The following is a 19030-nucleotide window of genomic DNA, read 5'->3' as shown; positions in this document are numbered from 1 at the left end:
ATTGATAATTGAATTAATATGGTTGTGTTCATTTAGAAACATGGATAATGTCTTTTGAATGTCGACCAAAGATTGTTTTTCAAGGTCAATTTTATTCACATGCAAAAAAAAGACACATATCTTACACTGTAAAGATTGAACAGGCCGCTGCCAACATGTCTATCAAGGCAAAAAATAAAAATAGACGGTTACCTCTAAATTTGCACTGTCAATAATTTATACAACAAGCTGAGGCTCTTTTTCTTTTTTGTTTGAAGGAATTGAATTTAGCTTTTATCCTTTACCAGCTATGCATGACAGGGATATGACAGCTAAAATTAAACATGATAGGCAAACAGTGAGCCTGACCGAGATTGTCACAAGACAAAAATGTTGTTTTTGATTCGGCAATAAATGTTGCCTACATTTTTCCACCCACTTTTCTTAAATGGGGCTATTAGTTATTATGTTTCCTCAGTATAAAAGAATCACTTTTACCGACTGTTCAGTTTTACACTGTGTTGCCTTCAAATGTTTATACAAGTGTGTTTCCCCCTTGCAAATCACCCCCCACATGGGAATGACCACTAAGGATTTAAAAGTGATTAAAAGATACACTGTGAGGAGTGCTTGCCCATAAACAAAAGTAAAGTTCTATATTCTTATGAATTGTGTGAGTCACAGTGTAGCGGTTCACTTGCCTGGCTTCTGTGTAAGCAGTGAGAATTTAGTACCCTATCAGTATTCCTATATGCAGCTTTGATTTAATTGCAGTTAGGGAAGGGTGTGCGTTTCAGCCAGCAAGAAAAGAGATGTGAAGTAAGGTCAAGGGTAAAAATACTTTTTTTTATCCCCCAAAGGAGTTTGACATTTCAGAAGTCACACAATCACACTAACACACATTCAGTTGAGGTAAAGAACAAGCTACTACTGTAAATGGAGTAATAAAAGATGCACATACTGTATACAGACAGAGTTGTTGTACAGTCTCTTAGCAGCACGAATGAACAATTTCCAGAATTGTTCCGTTCTGCACCACAGAGAGAAGAACCTGTCACTGCGATTGCTCCTCTGAGCAGACAGAGTACAATGTAGCAGGTGCCCGATGTTGCTCAGGATGCCCTACATGAGAGTCCTCATCCTTCTCTCTAGGACTGCTCCCACAGAGTCCACCCCCTCCACATCACAGAAACACACCATCTCATCAGCCTGTCCAGTCAGTTCATGTCTATGTGTGTCATACTGTCCCCCAATAGACCACCCAGCCAACTGAATAAAGATGGCCCTGCTCACATCAAAAGCCCTGACTCTCCTCACAAACTGGAATCTACTGTGTGCTTACTTATTGTATATTGTATTAGCTTGTAAAGACAAGTCCAGCTTGTCCTTTACTCATACCTGTCAACCCGAGGCCGTTGGCAATCTTACAAATAGTGACGTATGCCCTTACAAATCCGTGACTAATCATACGTTTTATATAGCGTTAGCGTTATATATATATTGTTTTATATTGCAATATGAAACAAAAATAAAACTCCATTTTTAAAAATAATATGAATTTATTTGTAATATTGTCACATATAACCTGGTGCGATCAAAGAACAATACCTTCAGCTAAAACATGATTACTAAAATTTAACAGTGATTTTTGTTATAATTGTATGTACCGTATTGTTCGGACTATAAGTCGCAGTTTTTTTCATAGTTTGGCTCGGGGTGCGACTTATATTCTGGAGTGACTTATGTGTGAAATTCTTAACACATTATTATATAATTTCACATGTTATTTTGGTATTTTGGAGTGACACTGATGGTTTGGTAAACTTGTTAGCATGTTCTTTATGCTATAGTTATCTGAATAACTCTTAATAGCTATGTTACGTTAACATACCGGCCACATTCGCATTTCATTGTTCATGCATAATGTAACATTATCATACTGTACACTTATTTAGCATGTTGTTCTCCATTGTATTTTTATTTTAAATTGCCTTTCAAGATGACATATCTGTTCTATTTGTTGGATTTTATCAAGTAAATTTCCCCCCAAAATGCGATTTATACTCCGGTGAGACTTATATATGTTTTTTTTTTTCCCTCTTCGTGGGGCATTTAATGGCTGGTGCGACTTATTAGTCCGAAAAATACGGTAGCACTTTTGGCAATTTCTATCATGTCTTTTGATGGCTGCACTTCATGGGACTTCAGCTCGCAATTCAGTTTGACTTTAAGGTAGTTCATCAGTGTCCAATTATAAATTAAAAAGGTTGATATAGCGAACTTACCGATGCAATCTTTGAATGAGGGGAAATTTCATTTGCTAATTCTGAGAAGTGATCAGCAATAGTTGCAGGCAAATTGTGTTCAGCAACAAATTGGCAGAATAAAATCTCTGCTTTCGTCACACCATAGCTTTTCATTCTGCAGACTGCATCTTTATAACCAGTGTTGTTAATCTTACTTAAAAAAAAAAAAATAATTTGTTACAAATTACTTCTCCCCAAAAGTAATTGAGTTAGTAACTCAGTTACCAGAATGTAGGAGTAATTAGTTACTTGGCAAAGTAACTGGTGTTATCTTTCATGTTTTTCAACGTATTTATACGTCTTTTACGTGTTTTTTTTTTTTTTTTTTTTTTTTACAAGAGGCATCTCTAGGTTCTGGTGCACCTAAACTGCAATGCACAACGCTCAAAACTCATTTTAAAGCAATAAACTGGCCACTGGAGGGCAGTAGCACATTTTGTAAGAACTCATCTCGGGCCAAGAAAGGAAGAAGAAAAATAGTCAGGAAACAGAAGTTGGAGAGATCTTGTGAAGACGCGTGAGAATTTGAGAAAAATGAGAACTATCGGGAAAAAAAGGCAAACAACCCTGGAGGAGTGTTTTGAAAAGAAAACGAAACCATCGTCAAAGAAGGATTCAAAAATATCTATCTTGATGAGACAGACGGTGACATCCACAACAGCGTCAGGTTCCACATGCGTTCTGCGGAGCTCACATTGCGTTACTCCTAGCCTGAGGTTGAAACCAACAATAAATATGATGAAAAAAGTGAGACCGATCTTGATCCGGACTCATCAGATTACAGGGAGCCACCTCATTCAACCGAGAGCAGCCGAGAGCCTTCCCCATTGTTATGTGCGCAAATAGTTCAACAGTTTAGTTATGTGTAAATAAATTGTTACTTTGCGATCAAAAGCTCTATTTGTCTTGTTGTTTATGTTATTTTGTAAAAGGAAAACATTCAGATGTTTGGGATGTAACTAAAGCAAAAAATAGCTGTGTTAAAGTCCAAGTTATGTTTGAAATGTATGCTTTCATAAAAAGCTCAATTTCTCTGTTTTTTCATCAGAAATCCGAAAATTGCTCAAACTAAGCTATTTTCTAATGCTGATCTCTAAAGAATGGAAAAAGATATGAACTTTTTTTTTCTGCTGAAAGAAGAGTGTAATCTTTCTTTTGGTGGGTTTCATGTTTATATAGCAATAGAACAGAATTTTCTGTGGGCCTTGCAAAGTCAGTCAAAATCCAGTAAAACGGCCGGGAGTGAAGGGCCTTGCGCCGGTGAAAATGGCTGGGAGTGAATGAGTTAATGATGATGAGTAGTATAGAAGGGAAATGTTAGTCTGGACCAAAAATCATCCTGAGTTCAGCCAAGACCAAGACTTTTGGGAGTCGAGACCAAGACCTTCAGAATGCATTCTCGAGTGTCACAACGCTTCCAGATCAAGAGAGTGAGCTTGAGAAACATTATTCTAGTCGGAACTGGATAGTCTAAAAATCCGCAGGGTGTCTTTAACATGTCAAAACTTGACAAACCTTTGAAGTGTTTTCCCACTGGGAACTGAAAAACAGTCAATTGAGGTGATCTATTTCTGTTTTGTGCCCATGTTTATAAACTACATTATAAACTTGTTAGTCTGCCATGATCACTGTGTAAAGTCTTAACATTATTTCCCACACTGGCACAGGGAAAATGTTTTAACCCTAATATTTGTGAGGCATTAAGGGCATAGGTTTGATCTCAACATTGGTAGGGACGATGCAACAGCGTAACCTGCATGTACTCTTTTCGCTGGGGACGGGACATTAGTAAGACCAAAAACATTGGCAAACGAGGTTCAGCGCTGCATTTGTCACGAATAAGAACCTAATTAATCAATGCAAAATAAATCTGCATTGACTTATACTAACTTGCATGTGTAACAGTTAAGGCGATCCACCGTTCGATTCAAACCTTTGTTTAAAAAAAAAATACTAAAGAAACATTTTGAAAACTTCCAGAATAAATGTCTGGATTTCATCAACAAAATTTAAACATAAATTATATTAATATACACAATAAATGCAAACCTGTTTATAATCTCTTAACTTTCCAGGAGTGCAAAAAATATTTTTTCTTCAGACCACTCAACATTGTCTAAATAAATTAAATAAATAAAAAATAAATAAATAAATAAATAAAACGTATTCATCAGGGAATAACAAAAATAAATAAAAATGGAGACGTCCTTCAGGTAAAACACAACAGCTTTTGTCCACAAGCAGAGTCAAACTCAGCAAAAAAATGAATGTTCCTTTGGGCTGCTTTCAAACCACATAAATAATAAAATAAAAAAGAAAATTGATTGACACACACACAGACCGGGGTCCTCTCTCTCTCTAAGCAGCTTCTTGCTCACATTTTCTCGTTCTATAGTTTCCAGCAGAGTTCACTACATTTCTCACACTTTAGGTAATGTTAACAGTAGAAAACCAATACAGGACACTTCTCTCTAAGCAGCTTCCTCCTCTAGTTTTTTAGGTTGGCAAGTTAACACAGTTTAATGTTATGCTAACTCTGATGAAAGTCGGCGTAAAATTAGTGGTGTGTTCCCCACCTCAATATCATTGATGTCTTTTTACATTACCTACTGTGGCTGCTGCTGGCTGAAAAAAATTTATAACTAATATCCCTCCCCTTCGAAGGAAGCGGAGGAGGCGGCATGTCGTCGACATGTAATTCTCTCGGAGCTGTGCGTGTATGTGTTAATAAAGTCATCAGCCAATCAAACGTGTGTTCAAGAGAAAAAAAATGGACTGGCACATACAGCAAGTGAAAAGGGTTAAAGTCAGAACATAATGAAAATAACTCATAATGCCAGGGTCAATTCTATCCTTATATATGTGAACACAATCTAAATTACCTATTTAACTGAACTCATTATATTATGCAAAGTTGCTTAAAAGTTGATGGGGACAATTTCAGCATCCTGAAAAGTTGTAGTGTTATGTCCCTACCATCCCTACGCAAACCTAAGCGCTTGCAAAGCATACTCATACATAATTATTGACCACAGTTTGGGAAAGTTTGAAATCGCTCGCTCAAAATCATATTTGCAGAAATAGGCAAAAACGTTGTTGCTCAGTTCTACCCTTGATAAGCTTGACCATGAACAAACACTTCAAGTCAAAGTGCACACTTATTGTTTTTTAGCCAATTTTGATTCTACCCTGAAACAGTTTACATTCATTGTTAACATCTTTATAGGAGCTTTCGGTCCGTTTGTGCTCATTTCGAAAACGAAGAAGCCCAAAGTGCTTCCCAAATTGGTGTTTGGTTTCTGGTTGTTTTGTATTATGTGAATTATCTTCACTGCCAACAGCATTACACGCTGCCCCTCACCTGTCCCAGTTCTGCCCCACACTGCCGCAAACTATAAGGCTAACAAATGTATCTGTGTACATTTTGTGTATTAGTGTGGGTGCATGCAATACTGTCCTCCTATCATCTCATAAAGCACTTATGAGCATCAAACATATTGAACATCATTGATACTAAAGAGTTCAACATCGTTTGCATCACAAACGTTAAAAAGTACACCATTAACGTCACACATAGAGAATAGCTTGTCATTTTTACCATCTATAATGACATGGGCACCAAAAAGTTTACCATCGTTAACGTCACAGACAAAATAACGTAAAAGATGTTTTTCATTTACATTCATGAACTTACTCTGAACTCTTTCATGTTGCACAACTTCGTCTCTCTAACACCACCAAAGATGATGAATGGTGAACACACAAGCCACACATGCCCGTAAGTTGACTTTACCAATTCTGGCAGAAAGATTACATGTTGCTCAATTTATGTTCTGCTCAAAAAGTATCAGTGTTTCAGAATGTGCTGTTCAACCAATTCAGCCGTTGATTGATATATGTTGAAAATTACATATGAAATAAGAAATATACCTCAATATTTTCTTGTCCCTGTATTCAATAACTAAAAAGAGCACTGCAAGCATATAAAATATCAAAGTATGTTCCTGCAAGTTTACGTTGAGGTTTAATCATATAATGTTACCTAAAAAAGTTTGCGATTTCAGAATTTGCCACTAATTATAAGAACTATTATAACTTTTAAAAATATTATAGTGTGAACTAGATTGTACATATGCATGATCACATGAGCTTCCTCTTCGAAAAACTGCAGTAATATCCAAATATGATTACTAAAGCCCCTTTCACACAAGCCGAAATACCGTGAAAATCGCAGAATTTAAACGGTAGCCCTTAAGTGTCAAACCGATTTCTGGGTCGACTGACACGGAAATTACAAGGACATTTCACGGCTCGCGTCTTAGTATATTGTCGGGGACTTTTCTGGGAAGCGGTGTGCATGAAAGTGGGCATTAAATTCCCAGGTCACAGCACAATGGCTGATGACGTGAATATCACGGCGGGCCGATCGTCACTTCCTCTTTGTTCGCAGTAAGATAAAAAGCGCTAAACAAACATTACAATTATCAACATAGCAAGCTAGAAATAGCTAAATTAAACTGAAAACATAAGGAAATTAAACTGCTATGGGATCGTAGAGCCGAGGAAGAGAGTCCATTTTGGAAATGTGTGGTTTATTTTGTTGCCGATGTTACGGTCCGCTACTGTGGAAACAAGGATGTACTTTAAAGCACAAAACAACGGAGGGACCCGTTCAAGGGTTTATGAAACACAAATAAAAACACATGCGATATCGGAAAAGGGCGAATAACACAACGGGTTCGTGACAGTAGGTCAACGGGGATCAATAATACTAACATAAGCAGTAGGTAGAGAGCCGATATGACAACAAAACAGATACAGTATACTCAAATACCAGCACAACATAGGGGATTTCAAAACAAAGGCGGCAGAGGTGTCGAATCGTGCCTCGTAAGTTAATATCTCGATACCCTTCTCTTGGATCATATGCGCTTAAATACAGTCTTGATAAGCTTGAAATGGCTGCTGTTACAACGTCAGGAATGCTCCCTCTGCAACAAAACAGGATTTAACCAACATTGTGACAGCTGATGCCGATCAAAAATGACGTAATGTCCTGGTTATAAAATCGCGCCAGCAACTCTCGTCGCACAGAGCGCACCAGTGGGCAACACAAGACATGTCTGTGAAAGTGTCCAACCCGCGTCAATCTCGGGACATGTCTACATACGTAAATTATCTGTATTATACTGTGTTATATACATTATATAAAAAAAAAGGTTATTTGTTAAAATGTGTTGTTTGTTGATTTACATGCTTTAACAGATTTTGCTTTAGAATTTCATATGTCACCATTTAACTCGCATGAATTAATGAATGCAACTACAACGTTTTCTATTCTCGGACATATTGTCTTTATTAGGTGCATTAATGTGTACTAATAGAATACATTTCATGGGAATTGTACCAAAACAATAAAATGATCAATTTCAGTCAGTGCTAAAATCCTTTGCAGAAATCACTCCCAAATATATTTGTGAGTTATGTTGCACCTTGGGGCATGAAGTATTTATACCCTCGAACTTAAGTTCATCAATTACGGGTTTTTACCCAAACATTTTACACATACAGTATATGTGTGTCATGCAAATGTAACTTTGAAAAGAAAATAGACTTTATTCATCCAAGAAGGGAATCCTTTCTTGTTTTCCTCTTCTTTTTCTTTTCTTTTCTTTTTCTTTTATTTTTTATTTTTTGCTATCTCAAGGTCCTGAATGAGATGTATAGATCAGTGTCTACAGGGAATGTAACATGAGCCAACAATGGCCAAAAATGAACAAAACATAAAAAGTGTCTACCAAACCATTTTTTTTAAACCAAAGCTGTTGACCATTTTATACAGTTGTAAATTGAAATATGAATGCATCGATATACAATCTTTTCGACATCCGCCGTAAAATTTGACTCGTCATTTGTTTTGACATATGGCGACATGCTCGAAATACGACGATTTACGACAATGTTGCAATTTCATTGTTTTCCCACAAGACGGCAGCACGGCTGATTTTTGTGTGAGAAAAAACATGGGTCCAAGATGGTTAGTGCAGGTTGTGAAAAAAGGAGACACTTACCATTGAAATCAAGATACAAATTATAGAAAAATATGAGCGTGGTGTGCGCGTCATTGAACTGGCTTGACCGTACGGCCGGAATATGTCTCCGATCTCGACCGTCCTCCTCCTCTACCTCCACCTGTCTCCTCCAACCTCCGTTTGCCAGTCTCTATAAGTTAAGGTGACAACTATTATCATTGTAACATTGACGAGGAAGTAGCCAGCTTCGTCAGCTTTTTAATCATTTATTTCAGAACTTGTGCAACACAACACAGCTCCTGTCCGCCGTAGCCGACGCCAACCACAACATGAGAAAGTAAAAACTTCCCACTCTTCTGCACCTCTCTTATTTTGTCGTCAGTCACACGGTGCATTCAGGAACAGCATGCAAAGAACAACCGCCACATTACAACCCGATTCGTTACATTATAATTATTATTACGATTTTTATTTATAATTTATTTGTTTTGCTATATGTAATTGCCATTTGTAATTATACCAGCAGGCTTTAGCGTAGGTTTTTGGCCTGTGTAACAAATTAATCGAATTATAATGTATTCTTATGGGAAAATCCCGCTTGATGTATGACCATTATGACTTACAAACCAGGACCTGGAATGAATTAAATTTGTATGTAGCAGTACCACTGTAATTTTCAGTGATTTAAAATATATCTACATTTGAGATTCATTCTTTAGAACTATTTTTTGCAGTGCAAAGTTCGGAACATTTTGTGTATACTGACTATGAAGTCGACTCATTTTGCTCTTTAATTGGTTTAGCCTTCAAAAGTACATGAATACCAAGTGTCAAATTCTGAGTAGCAGCTAATTCCAAAATGTCATTTAAGAGGTAAGTGGTTATTTAAATGGCCGTGAGTGTGGCCCCTGTGGTCAAAAAGACCAGTTAATGTATTCTTATACCCCGTAAATTTTCCTCACTAATGCACCAGTTCTAGTCCTGTTGTCTATTGTATGGTTAGCAAATCTGTCACACAGTTGAGTTGTGGGTTCAAATCCAGGCTTTCCTGTGTGGAAATTGGTTACTTGGTTTTCCTTCCATAGTCCAAACACATTAATAGAAAACTCAGAATTGCCTATATGGTGGAGATTGGTACTTTATGTATGCTTCTGTTTGGCCTCTTGACCAGTTAAGGGTTGTTGGCGTGGTTAGGCTACTACTCATTTGTGAGGATAAAGGGTAGACAGAATGTAAGGATAAATCAATGACACACTAAGAATGGCTAATTCATGCATTCATTTTCTTTACCACTTGTCCTCACAAAGTTGGTGGGGTCGCTGGAGTGTTTAGATGCTGGAGTAATTTATATAGTCCGAGCCGACAATGGCAGGAGGCACCCTGAATTAGTTGGCAGGCAATCACAGTCATGATTAATTAATTTGTGCAATAAATCAACTTCTCATAAAACATCAGTAAAATTATGTTGTATATACATGAGACTGTATTTGATATTTCGGTGGCATAGCATATTTGGTCTTATGCTGAAAAAAAAAAAAAAATGTAACTACTGTATATAGAGGTGCAGGGGTGCAGCACCAAATTGTAGGCCCTGCATGCTCCCAATGTCAGTGGGCACTTATCCACGCCAGTGCGTAAAATACGTAAAGATTTTTTTTTTTTTTTTTTTTAATGAAGGGGGTGCTATTTTTTTTTTACACGGGTGCGCCTTATATTCAGGAAATTACGGTAGTCAGGAAATGGTAGTTGAAGAGATCTTGTGAAGACGTGTGAGAATTTGAGAAAAATGTGGAGAACGATCCGGAAAAAAAAAAAAAAAAAAAGGCAAACGACACTGGAGGAGTTTTGAAAAGAAAACGAAACCATTGTCAAAGAAGGATAAAAAAAAAAAAAAGTATCTTGATGGGACAGACGGTGACGTCCACAACAGCGTCAGGTTCCACACGCAATCTGCGGCGCTCACGTTGCGTTGCTCCTTAGCCCAAGGTTGAAACCAGCGATGGAGATGATGAAAAAAGTGAGAGCGATCTTGATCCGGACTCATCAAATTAGCCACGGGAGCAGCCAAGAACCTTCCCCGTTGTTATGTGCGCAAATAGTTCAACAGTTCAATAGTTTAGTTATGTGTAAATAAATGGTTTCTTTGCGATCAAAAGCTCTATTTGTCTTGTTGTTTATCTTATTTTGTAAAAGGAAAACATTATTCAGATGTTTGGGATTTAAGTAAAGCAAAAATAGCAATAGAAATGGATGCTTTCACAAAAAGCTCAATTTCTCCATTTTTTCATCAGAAACTGGAAAATTGCTCAAACTAAGCTTTTTTCTAATGCTGATTTCTAAAGAATGGAAAAAGATATGAACTATTTTTTTCTGCTGAAAGAAGAGTTTAATCTTTCTTTTGGTGGGTTCCATGTTTGTATAGCATTAGAACAGAACTTTCTGTGGGCCTTGCAAAATCAGTCAAAATCCAGTAAAACGGCCGGGAGCGAAGGGCCTTGCTCCGTTGAAAATGGCTGGGAGTGAATGAGTTAATGTTCCATCCCTAGCAAAAACTGTTCATGTAGGTTATGCTGTTATATGGTCCCTTCCATTATTAAGAACAAATTTACGCCTTTGCTCCAGACATATCTATCTATCTATCTATCTATATATATATATATATATATATATATATATTTTTTTTTTTTTTTTTTTTTTTTGCTCCAATATGCTTAAGCGGATTTAAAGGGGGGGCAAGCCCCCCCCCGTGGCCGAAAAGGGTCATTGCATGATATTGACTTTCCTATATATAAGTTGTAAAACAATAAAACTGCAACAAAAAATGAATAAAATGAACAAAAAAAAAAAACTTTCATAATGGGTCAAAATTATTTTTCGAACAGATCATGTGACTAGCACCTTAGACCAGACATGTCCAAAGTCCGGCCCGGGGGCCAAATGCGGCCCGTGGTCAAATTTCATCCGGCCCCCAGCCTCTGTCATAAAATCAATAACATCTGGCCCGCACACAGACTTAATAAATTGGTCAGCAGTACTGCAACCAGCATATGAAGTAGCTTACACACGAAATGCTGCTCCTCATTTACCCACTAAAAGGCAGCAGCACTTTAACCCTTTATTGCCAAATGTATCGCATTTGATACATATAAAATTTCATGATTTTCAGACTAATTTATAATTTTGACATTTCTTTTTGGGGAAAAAAAAAATGATGGATGCAAGTCGACACATGCATATGCAGGTTCCATGAGAAAAAAACATGATTTAGCATGGGTTATAGATATTAGAGCGCTTATTACACATATTCATTTTGACTTTTCACAAATTTGAAAAAAAGGTTTCATTAGGACCTTATTTTTCAAATTTGGGGATTCTCTGATAATTTGTTCATGTTGCAGGTATTTAAGGGCTAAGCAACATTACTCCGTGTGACCCTCTACTTCCAATATTCTAAAATGGCGACAATCAACTAAAAAAAGTTGACTGTGACGGCTGATGCTTCAAGGATTGGTGGAAATTGGACTATTTCTTCACTAAAATATGCAACAACTGTGTCTTGCCTCATTTGCAAAGAGACAGTTGCTGTTTTTAAAGATTTCAATGTGAGGCGATATTACCAAACAAGACACGCTGACATGTACGACAAGATTACAGGGAAGATACACAGCGAGATATTGAAGCAACTTGAAGCTAGTTTAATTTCACAGCAGTAGTATTTCGCAAGAGCCCGAGAGTCAAAAGACAACGCCGCAAAGGCCAGTTGCGAGATTGTTGAAATTATTCATTAAAAAAATAAAGCAAATGTGACACACTGAATGGCTTGCTAAATTTTGCTTAAATATATTGTTCTACGTAAAGGACGTCAGTCAAGGTCGGCCCCCCACATTTTTACCACGCCAAATCTGGCCCCCTTTGCAAAAAGTTTGGACACCCCTGCCTTAGACGGTCATTTACTTTGCATATAATTTAAAACAAAAAAATAGGGGAGGGCAATTTTATTTTTCATGTTTTTTTTCTTTGATTTATATATTCATTTTATTTTTATTTTTTTTGATTGAAGCTTTTTGGGGGGATTGAATGATTTAGACACAAATGTCCTACCCATAATATGGCCCAAACACAAAAAGGATGACTTCAATAGAATGAAACTTTTTCAATGAACATTTAAGTGTTCAAATGATTTTTTTTTTCAATCTCAAATATTTTTTGCATTCATGCAAAACATTTTGTATGGTTGAAATGTTTCTTTTTTTGATTGAAGTGATTTTTCTTTTTGAAAATATATCTTTTTTGAAACAACTTATTTTTTGATTGAATAATAAAGACGAAAATGTCCTAGCCAAAATACGGCCCAAACACAAATCAACATTACTTCAATCAAAAGTTGGTTCAATCAAAGAAAAATTGCTTTCACATGCATGTTTTTAACTTTCAAATTTATTTTTGCACTCACCTTTTTTTTAATTGAAACTACTTTTTTTTATTGAATAATAAAGACACAAATATACCTCCATATGGCTCCGCCCAGGGGATATAATTTTTGACTGGGGTAACTACATTGGCACGACACCGGCGGGCGTACCACATTCAATGGTTGACGATCTTGGTGAAAAGTATTGCCTAAGCAGCCTGATTTAGAATTCCCCCTCAAGAATGATGGGGAACAAATAACGCTCATTGTCAACCTATTAGTATAAATATTCTTGTAAATTCATTTTATTGCTGACACTGCGTGGTCATCAACATGTTGTGCCCCCCCTGCCCCAAAAGTCAAACTCCGCCTATACCAATATGGCTCTTTCGACATTTTGGGTTGACCCCTGCTCTAGGGAGAAATGGCATATACTTTAATGTGTTAGGGGGAAAAAAATATTTTCTGCATTGTGAGGGCAGCAGAGAGGATCTCTGACACACCGCTATCACGGGGCTGCTGGGGGATATGCATTCTTTATTCCGAGGGGTGGGACGGGCGAGAGAGAGAGAGAGCGAGAGAGAGTGAGAGAGCAAGGAGCGCACACGTCGCACTATCAACTGCATCCGTCTAAGAAAACAACTCCGGGCAAGTCTTGTACGAGAGACACCAAACTAGAAGTTGATTCCCACTAAAAGAGCGCACCGGGCGGACGCAGCCAGCTGTCATGGCCCGTGACAAATCAGGCGGCGGGCACTTCCACGAGTGGATCCTCGCAGTTCTGCTTGAGTGGACGGGGAGCTGTGGGAGCTGCGATCGTCGCCCTGCATTCTGCCGCCCTCGCTCTTTGGCTCCGACGGTGTTTAGTTAGAGCGGCTGGCAACACATAAAAAGTCAAGATAGAGGCAGTAGCGTAGAATATGCGAGTACGACGCTTGATCGGATCCTCCTGGCTCCAGCGGTAATAGACGGATCTTCAAGCATGATCATCGAAGAGGATTGTTTGAAGGATACTGTGTGAAGGGAGAAAAGTTAAACGCAGCAGCGGCTCGGGGGAAGGAGAAAGACTCGGCAAAGGTACCGCTCTTATCATCCCTGCTCAAGAAAATGGGGAAATGATTGACAATTATAATAAATGTAACTTTATCGGCGTGGATTTAATCAAGCCTGTCCAACATGAAAAAAAACGACATTAACATATCCACAGAAAAATAAATAGCTCCTTCTATTTGTTATATTTATTATGCAGATTTTTATCAAATACTGTATTTTTATTATTATTTAACAAATTGAAGAAAACCGCTCAAACGCGCCCCAATGTTTCAACCCATGGAGATGAGATTACACTCTCTATGCACCTCACGCCGTTCAACTGCTCTTAGAAATATTCCATCCGAATGAACACCGCTCACTGGGCAACCTTTGAAGTATGCCTGATCCGCCTCTTATCGCCTCTTAAATACCTTCGCCGTTTTCCAACTTTTAATTGCGTTTCTCCCAGCAAATCCACTTCTAATCCGATTGTCCTGACCACGTATCAGAGCGTTCATCTGGAGGTGAGAATATGTGCTCACTAGCCTGGAAATTTAATAAGAGAGGGATAGAGGACTATAGTGGGAGGGAAAGTATTATTGTCTCCCAAAAACTCTTACATCCATTCATCTACTGGGGTTATTCTTTTCAGCAAAACTAACTTCCGTTTTAAGAGTAGTTGGTGTGTTCTTTTTGCCTTTTTTATGATTACAGCAATAATAACGTGCATGCAGTCGCCTTGTGCTGCTGTGTGTGCTGCTGTGGCTGCATGTTTTATCGCCTTCCGTGGTTGCTTACTCTCCCCACCGGTTATTTGATTAAATATAGTAGCTCTTTCAATTTAGAAAAGTAGATCACAGATGTGAGGATTGTTTGTACATTCATCCCACAAAGCAGTCATGCAAGTGCCCTCCTTGCAGGGAATGTAAACATATAACAATTTCCACCTCATCAAAAAGCATGTTCCTTATCATGCATGTAATTGAAACATTGTTATTTAATATGAGGCTGGCAATTGCAACTGTTGGTTATTCTTATGCTAAACATTCATCCAATACGACCCCTAATTGTATGTTATCCATCAATGACTTTGGGTGGAGCTTCTGTAAAGCTGTAAGCAACCGATGACAACAAGAATCCTTCAATCATATTGAGGGAGCGAGAATGTTTGATGGGTCATAAAACTTAGAATAATGGATCTCTGGTTCTCAGTATTGCAGTGGCCTTGTGCTTTGCCAGAAACCTCCCGGTTGTGAAAAATAGCCTATATTGATCATTTATTGCAGGTGGGGAGACTAAATTATTTTTGCAATCCCATTTCATTTGACAACTTGTGCATGTCACAGGAGTGAGAAGCGGAACTCATATGTGAATGCGTGCATGTGTGTGTGTATGTGTGTGTGTGTTCCTTATTGGTCTTTGTTTGCTTTTCACCTGCAATACCATTATTCACACCCTTAAATCTTCAGCGAGATGAAGGTGCCGTAAGGGCATTAATAATAATAAGGTCCTCTGGGCTACTAGCCAAACATCCCCGCTGTTTACTATACACATGTGTGTTTACTCACAGTCTGCTCTGGACAAAAAGGTAGTTTTACCATTTTAGATAATACACTCAAAAGCTTTTTTTCCCAATGTTCTTTTAAAGCGGGAAAAAAAATAGATCTGTCTTCCAACTTTTGAAAATCCCAATTGGGGTGTGCGCGCATGTGTGTGTGCCGTTGTTGTTCTCTTTTCCCTTTCTTGACAGCGCGGAGGGACAAAATCCCCTTTATGTCTGTGATACCGGATATGCCAGAGCTGTTCTGAATATTTATCAGATGGTTTAACTTTCTTTTCCAATCAGTCAGCGCATAATTTGACATCAAGCGTGATGTGTTTGTCTCTTCTGCCATTCTGTTCTACATCATAACAGTAGAGCAAGGGTGAAAAAGAGACACCGAGTGAAAAAACTGCATGTGGAAGTGCTAGTGGGGGGTAGGGGTGTTTTACTCAGAGAGGGGGGAGTGACCAGGCCACCCTGAAAATACTAGCATTTCTTTGTTTTCCCACAGGTCTCTGGTTCCAAATGTCACCCTCCTTGGACTCTGCCCCAGTTGGGGAACGGCAGCAGTGTGTGACGGACAGGCGAATGGAGCCTGCGGTGGCTCTCTCCCGCGTGGCTTCAAACAGGCCTTGGATGAGCTCTGCATGGCGCAACCAGTGAAGAATCCTGCTATGGTCTGACGTCTCAGCATGGATGGAGTCAGTCAAAAGATCCGCCACCTCTAATGAGACCACTGCTCTTCAGTCGAGGACTAGCTTTTACAGGATTACACACACTTTGTCCTGATCATTTCGTAGCAACCAACATCATTAGCAGACGCTCCACGGAGGACTTTTTTTGTCTTTAGTATTTGTTGGAATAATACATTATTTAGATGTATTTTTTACTTTGTTTCACTCCCTTCTGATTCTTTTTTTTTTAAATAGTTGCTTTCCCTCATTTTCCTATTTTTTTATTTTTAAGTATGGAGTTTCTGACTGGACCCTGGAATAAGGATTGGACTTCATTCTTACAATTTTGGTTGACTGTAATACTAAGCCTTCAAATGCAATTCAGTCCAGGTGCCTCTTGCCCAGAAGAGTGTCGTTGTGACAAATTATTTGTGTACTGCAACGAACGCAGCTTGACATCTGTGCCTCTGGGGATACAGGAGGGCTACAAGGTTCTCTATCTGCATAACAACCAGATCAACAATGCTGGCTTTCCTTTGGAACTTCACAATCTTGCCTCTGTGGAGACTGTGTATCTGTACGGCAACCAGCTTGATGAATTTCCCATCAATCTGCCTAAAAACACCAGAGTACTGCATCTACAGGAGAACAATATTCAAACAATCTCCAGGGCAGCCCTAGCACAGTTGACTCGATTAGAAGAGTTGCACCTTGATGACAACTCCATCTCAACAGTGGGGGTGGAAGAAGGGGCCTTTAGGGAGGCACTAAGCCTCAAACTCCTCTTCCTCACCAAGAACCACTTAAGCAGTGTTCCCATTGGCCTCCCAGAGGACTTGAAAGAGCTAAGGTTGGATGAGAATAGAATCGCCGTCATCGCCGAGGAGGCCTTCCAGAATGTGACACGTCTACAGCGCCTCCTGCTGGACGGGAACCTGCTAACCGATGAAGGCATTGCGCCAGGGACATTCCAGGAACTGGCCAGCCTCCGAGAACTGGCGCTGGCCCGCAACTCACTCACCTTTCCCCCTCCCCTTTTACCTAGCCAGTCACTGGTCAAACTTAGCCTGCAGGAAAACCAGATTGACCAGATCCCAGTAGCCGCATTTGCAGAATTAAATCGAATGGAGAAGTTGGATATTTCCAGCAACCAACTTCAGACTCTTACACAGGGTGTATTTGATAACCTGTCAAGTTTAAGGCATCTCATTGTGCGCAATAACCCATGGCGCTGTGACTGTGCAGTGAAATGGGTGGTGGTGTGGCTCAAGTCATTGCCATCCTCCATAAACGCACGAGGCTTCGTGTGTCAGAGTCCAGACAGAGTCCGTGGAATGGCAATCCGTGAGCTCACACTGGATATTATTGAATGTCCAGTCGACGCTGGCCAACCACCATGGCCCACCCTTCGCTCTACACCTCCTCCTCCGCCCACCACCACCCCTCTTACCACCATAATCTCCACTGTTGTAACCACATCCAATCCCGACTACTTTGACTCTCCTTCCCCACCTTTACCCCCAATCCATATCAATCCTCCCGGCCCCATGCCTCCTTATGAGGACCCCCTTCAGATTTCCTTCCATGTGGTTAACTCTTCTAATATAGAGGTGAGCTGGGCTTCCTATTTCACTGTCACAGCCTACAAGGTCACTTGGGTTAAACGGGGCCAAAGCCAAATGAACGAAGGCATGCAGGAACGGACCGTGAGTGGGGGCCAACGGCATATTAGCCTCACTGACCTGGAAGCCAGGTCTGTGTACCGGATCTGTGTGCACGTGTTGGACACCCATAACTCTTACAGGCCAGGAGAGGATACAATATGTTCTGAAGCCAGAACCAAGTCAGCCTTGCCAACTAAGTCTCCTGGTTCAGGGCAAACACCGAAGGAGAGTGTCAATTCCACATTATTAATGGCTGGCATCATTGGTGGAGCAGTCCTTATCGTCTTAGTAACACTGCTTAGCCTATTTTGTTGGCACATGCACAGGAAGAGCCGGTCATCTTCGACCAAGTGGAAATACAACAGAGGCCGGAGAAAAGACGACTACTGCGAGGCTGGAACCAAGAAGGATAACTCCATTCTTGAGATGACTGAAACCAGTTTCCAAATTGTGGCGCTGAACAACGAGCAGCTGCTCAAGGGAGATTTCCGCATTCAGCCTATCTACACACCCAATGGGGGGATTGGATTTAGAGACTGTCACCTCAGTAACAACAGTTTAGCCTATTGCAAGAGCAGCAACGTACCGAGTATAGAGTTTTGCCACACGTGATGCCAAGGCAAACAGTGGATTGTTACACCCACAAACTCCAAAAAACAGTTGACGATACATATAAGACACACATACACTGTCTGTTTAGACAATAAGAGAAAAACATGAAAAAAATCTAGCGAAATATAACTGTACAATATATATAAATATATATATATATATTTCCAAATTCTGTCTCGGATGTAATTTATACTGTGGATAATAATGTGGGTTTTTTCTGCTATCTTTTTTATTCATAGACAAAGGAGATCCAAGTGTTTCTTTTTTTTTATGAACAGCAGGGTTTTGAAAGTTGTTTTAATGGTCGATACTGTACATGAACACTAATTTGTACAATCATGGCACCCTGGGTGTAGCTTCTGGCATATGCTGTCAGCCTCGGAAAATGTTGGGCACTGAGGGCTTGGATCCTTTGCTAACCACAGAAGTAAAAACTAAACAAAAAAGCTTTTTAGTCATAGAAACCTCCCAAGTATATCAACATTGTCAAACAAATGGAAATAGCACTGATTAGCGCATTGTGGAAAAGAGCACGATTCGTAACAGTTTTTTTTTTTTTTTTTTTTTAAGAAACTGAAGTGCACTTTCCTATTCACTTTAACAATAGCGGTACTTGCTTATGCGGCATTATGGAAAAGGTGCAGAGAAATCCCAAAAGTGCCTTTAACACTAAAATCATCTTGCTCTATTTGTTTATAGCTAAGCAAAGATGAGCCTTGGTTAAAAGACACTTTTTGGAAGACTCTGAAATAGGATTTGTCATCTTCTGCACACTAT

At 39.2% G+C, this 19030-nt stretch overlaps 1 protein-coding gene across 2 annotated transcripts in view; it reads left to right on the top strand.

The window, feature by feature from the left end:
• The window catches only part of flrt2 (fibronectin leucine rich transmembrane protein 2), a 109873-nt gene extending 91053 nt beyond the window's left edge, over positions 1–18820 (top strand). Inside the window, exons 1-2 of one of the 2 annotated variants that reach the window (XM_057823412.1) lie at positions 13310–13805; positions 15815–18820. In XM_057823412.1, the coding sequence (XP_057679395.1) occupies positions 16271–18253 (1983 nt within the window). In that variant the 5' untranslated portion in view covers positions 13310–13805; positions 15815–16270 and the 3' untranslated portion in view covers positions 18254–18820. Of the gene's footprint in view, positions 1–13309; positions 13806–15814 lie in introns of those variants that run through there. The other variant, XM_057823413.1, reaches the window with a different exon arrangement.
• The last annotated feature ends 210 nt before the right edge of the window (positions 18821–19030 follow it).

The sequence above is a fragment of the Corythoichthys intestinalis genome, chromosome 19, assembly GCF_030265065.1.
Source record: "Corythoichthys intestinalis isolate RoL2023-P3 chromosome 19, ASM3026506v1, whole genome shotgun sequence".
Classification (NCBI taxonomy): Eukaryota; Metazoa; Chordata; class Actinopteri; order Syngnathiformes; family Syngnathidae; genus Corythoichthys; species Corythoichthys intestinalis.
The sequence above is the reverse complement of the archived record's forward strand: the minus strand, read 5'-3'. Positions and strand labels throughout refer to the sequence as shown.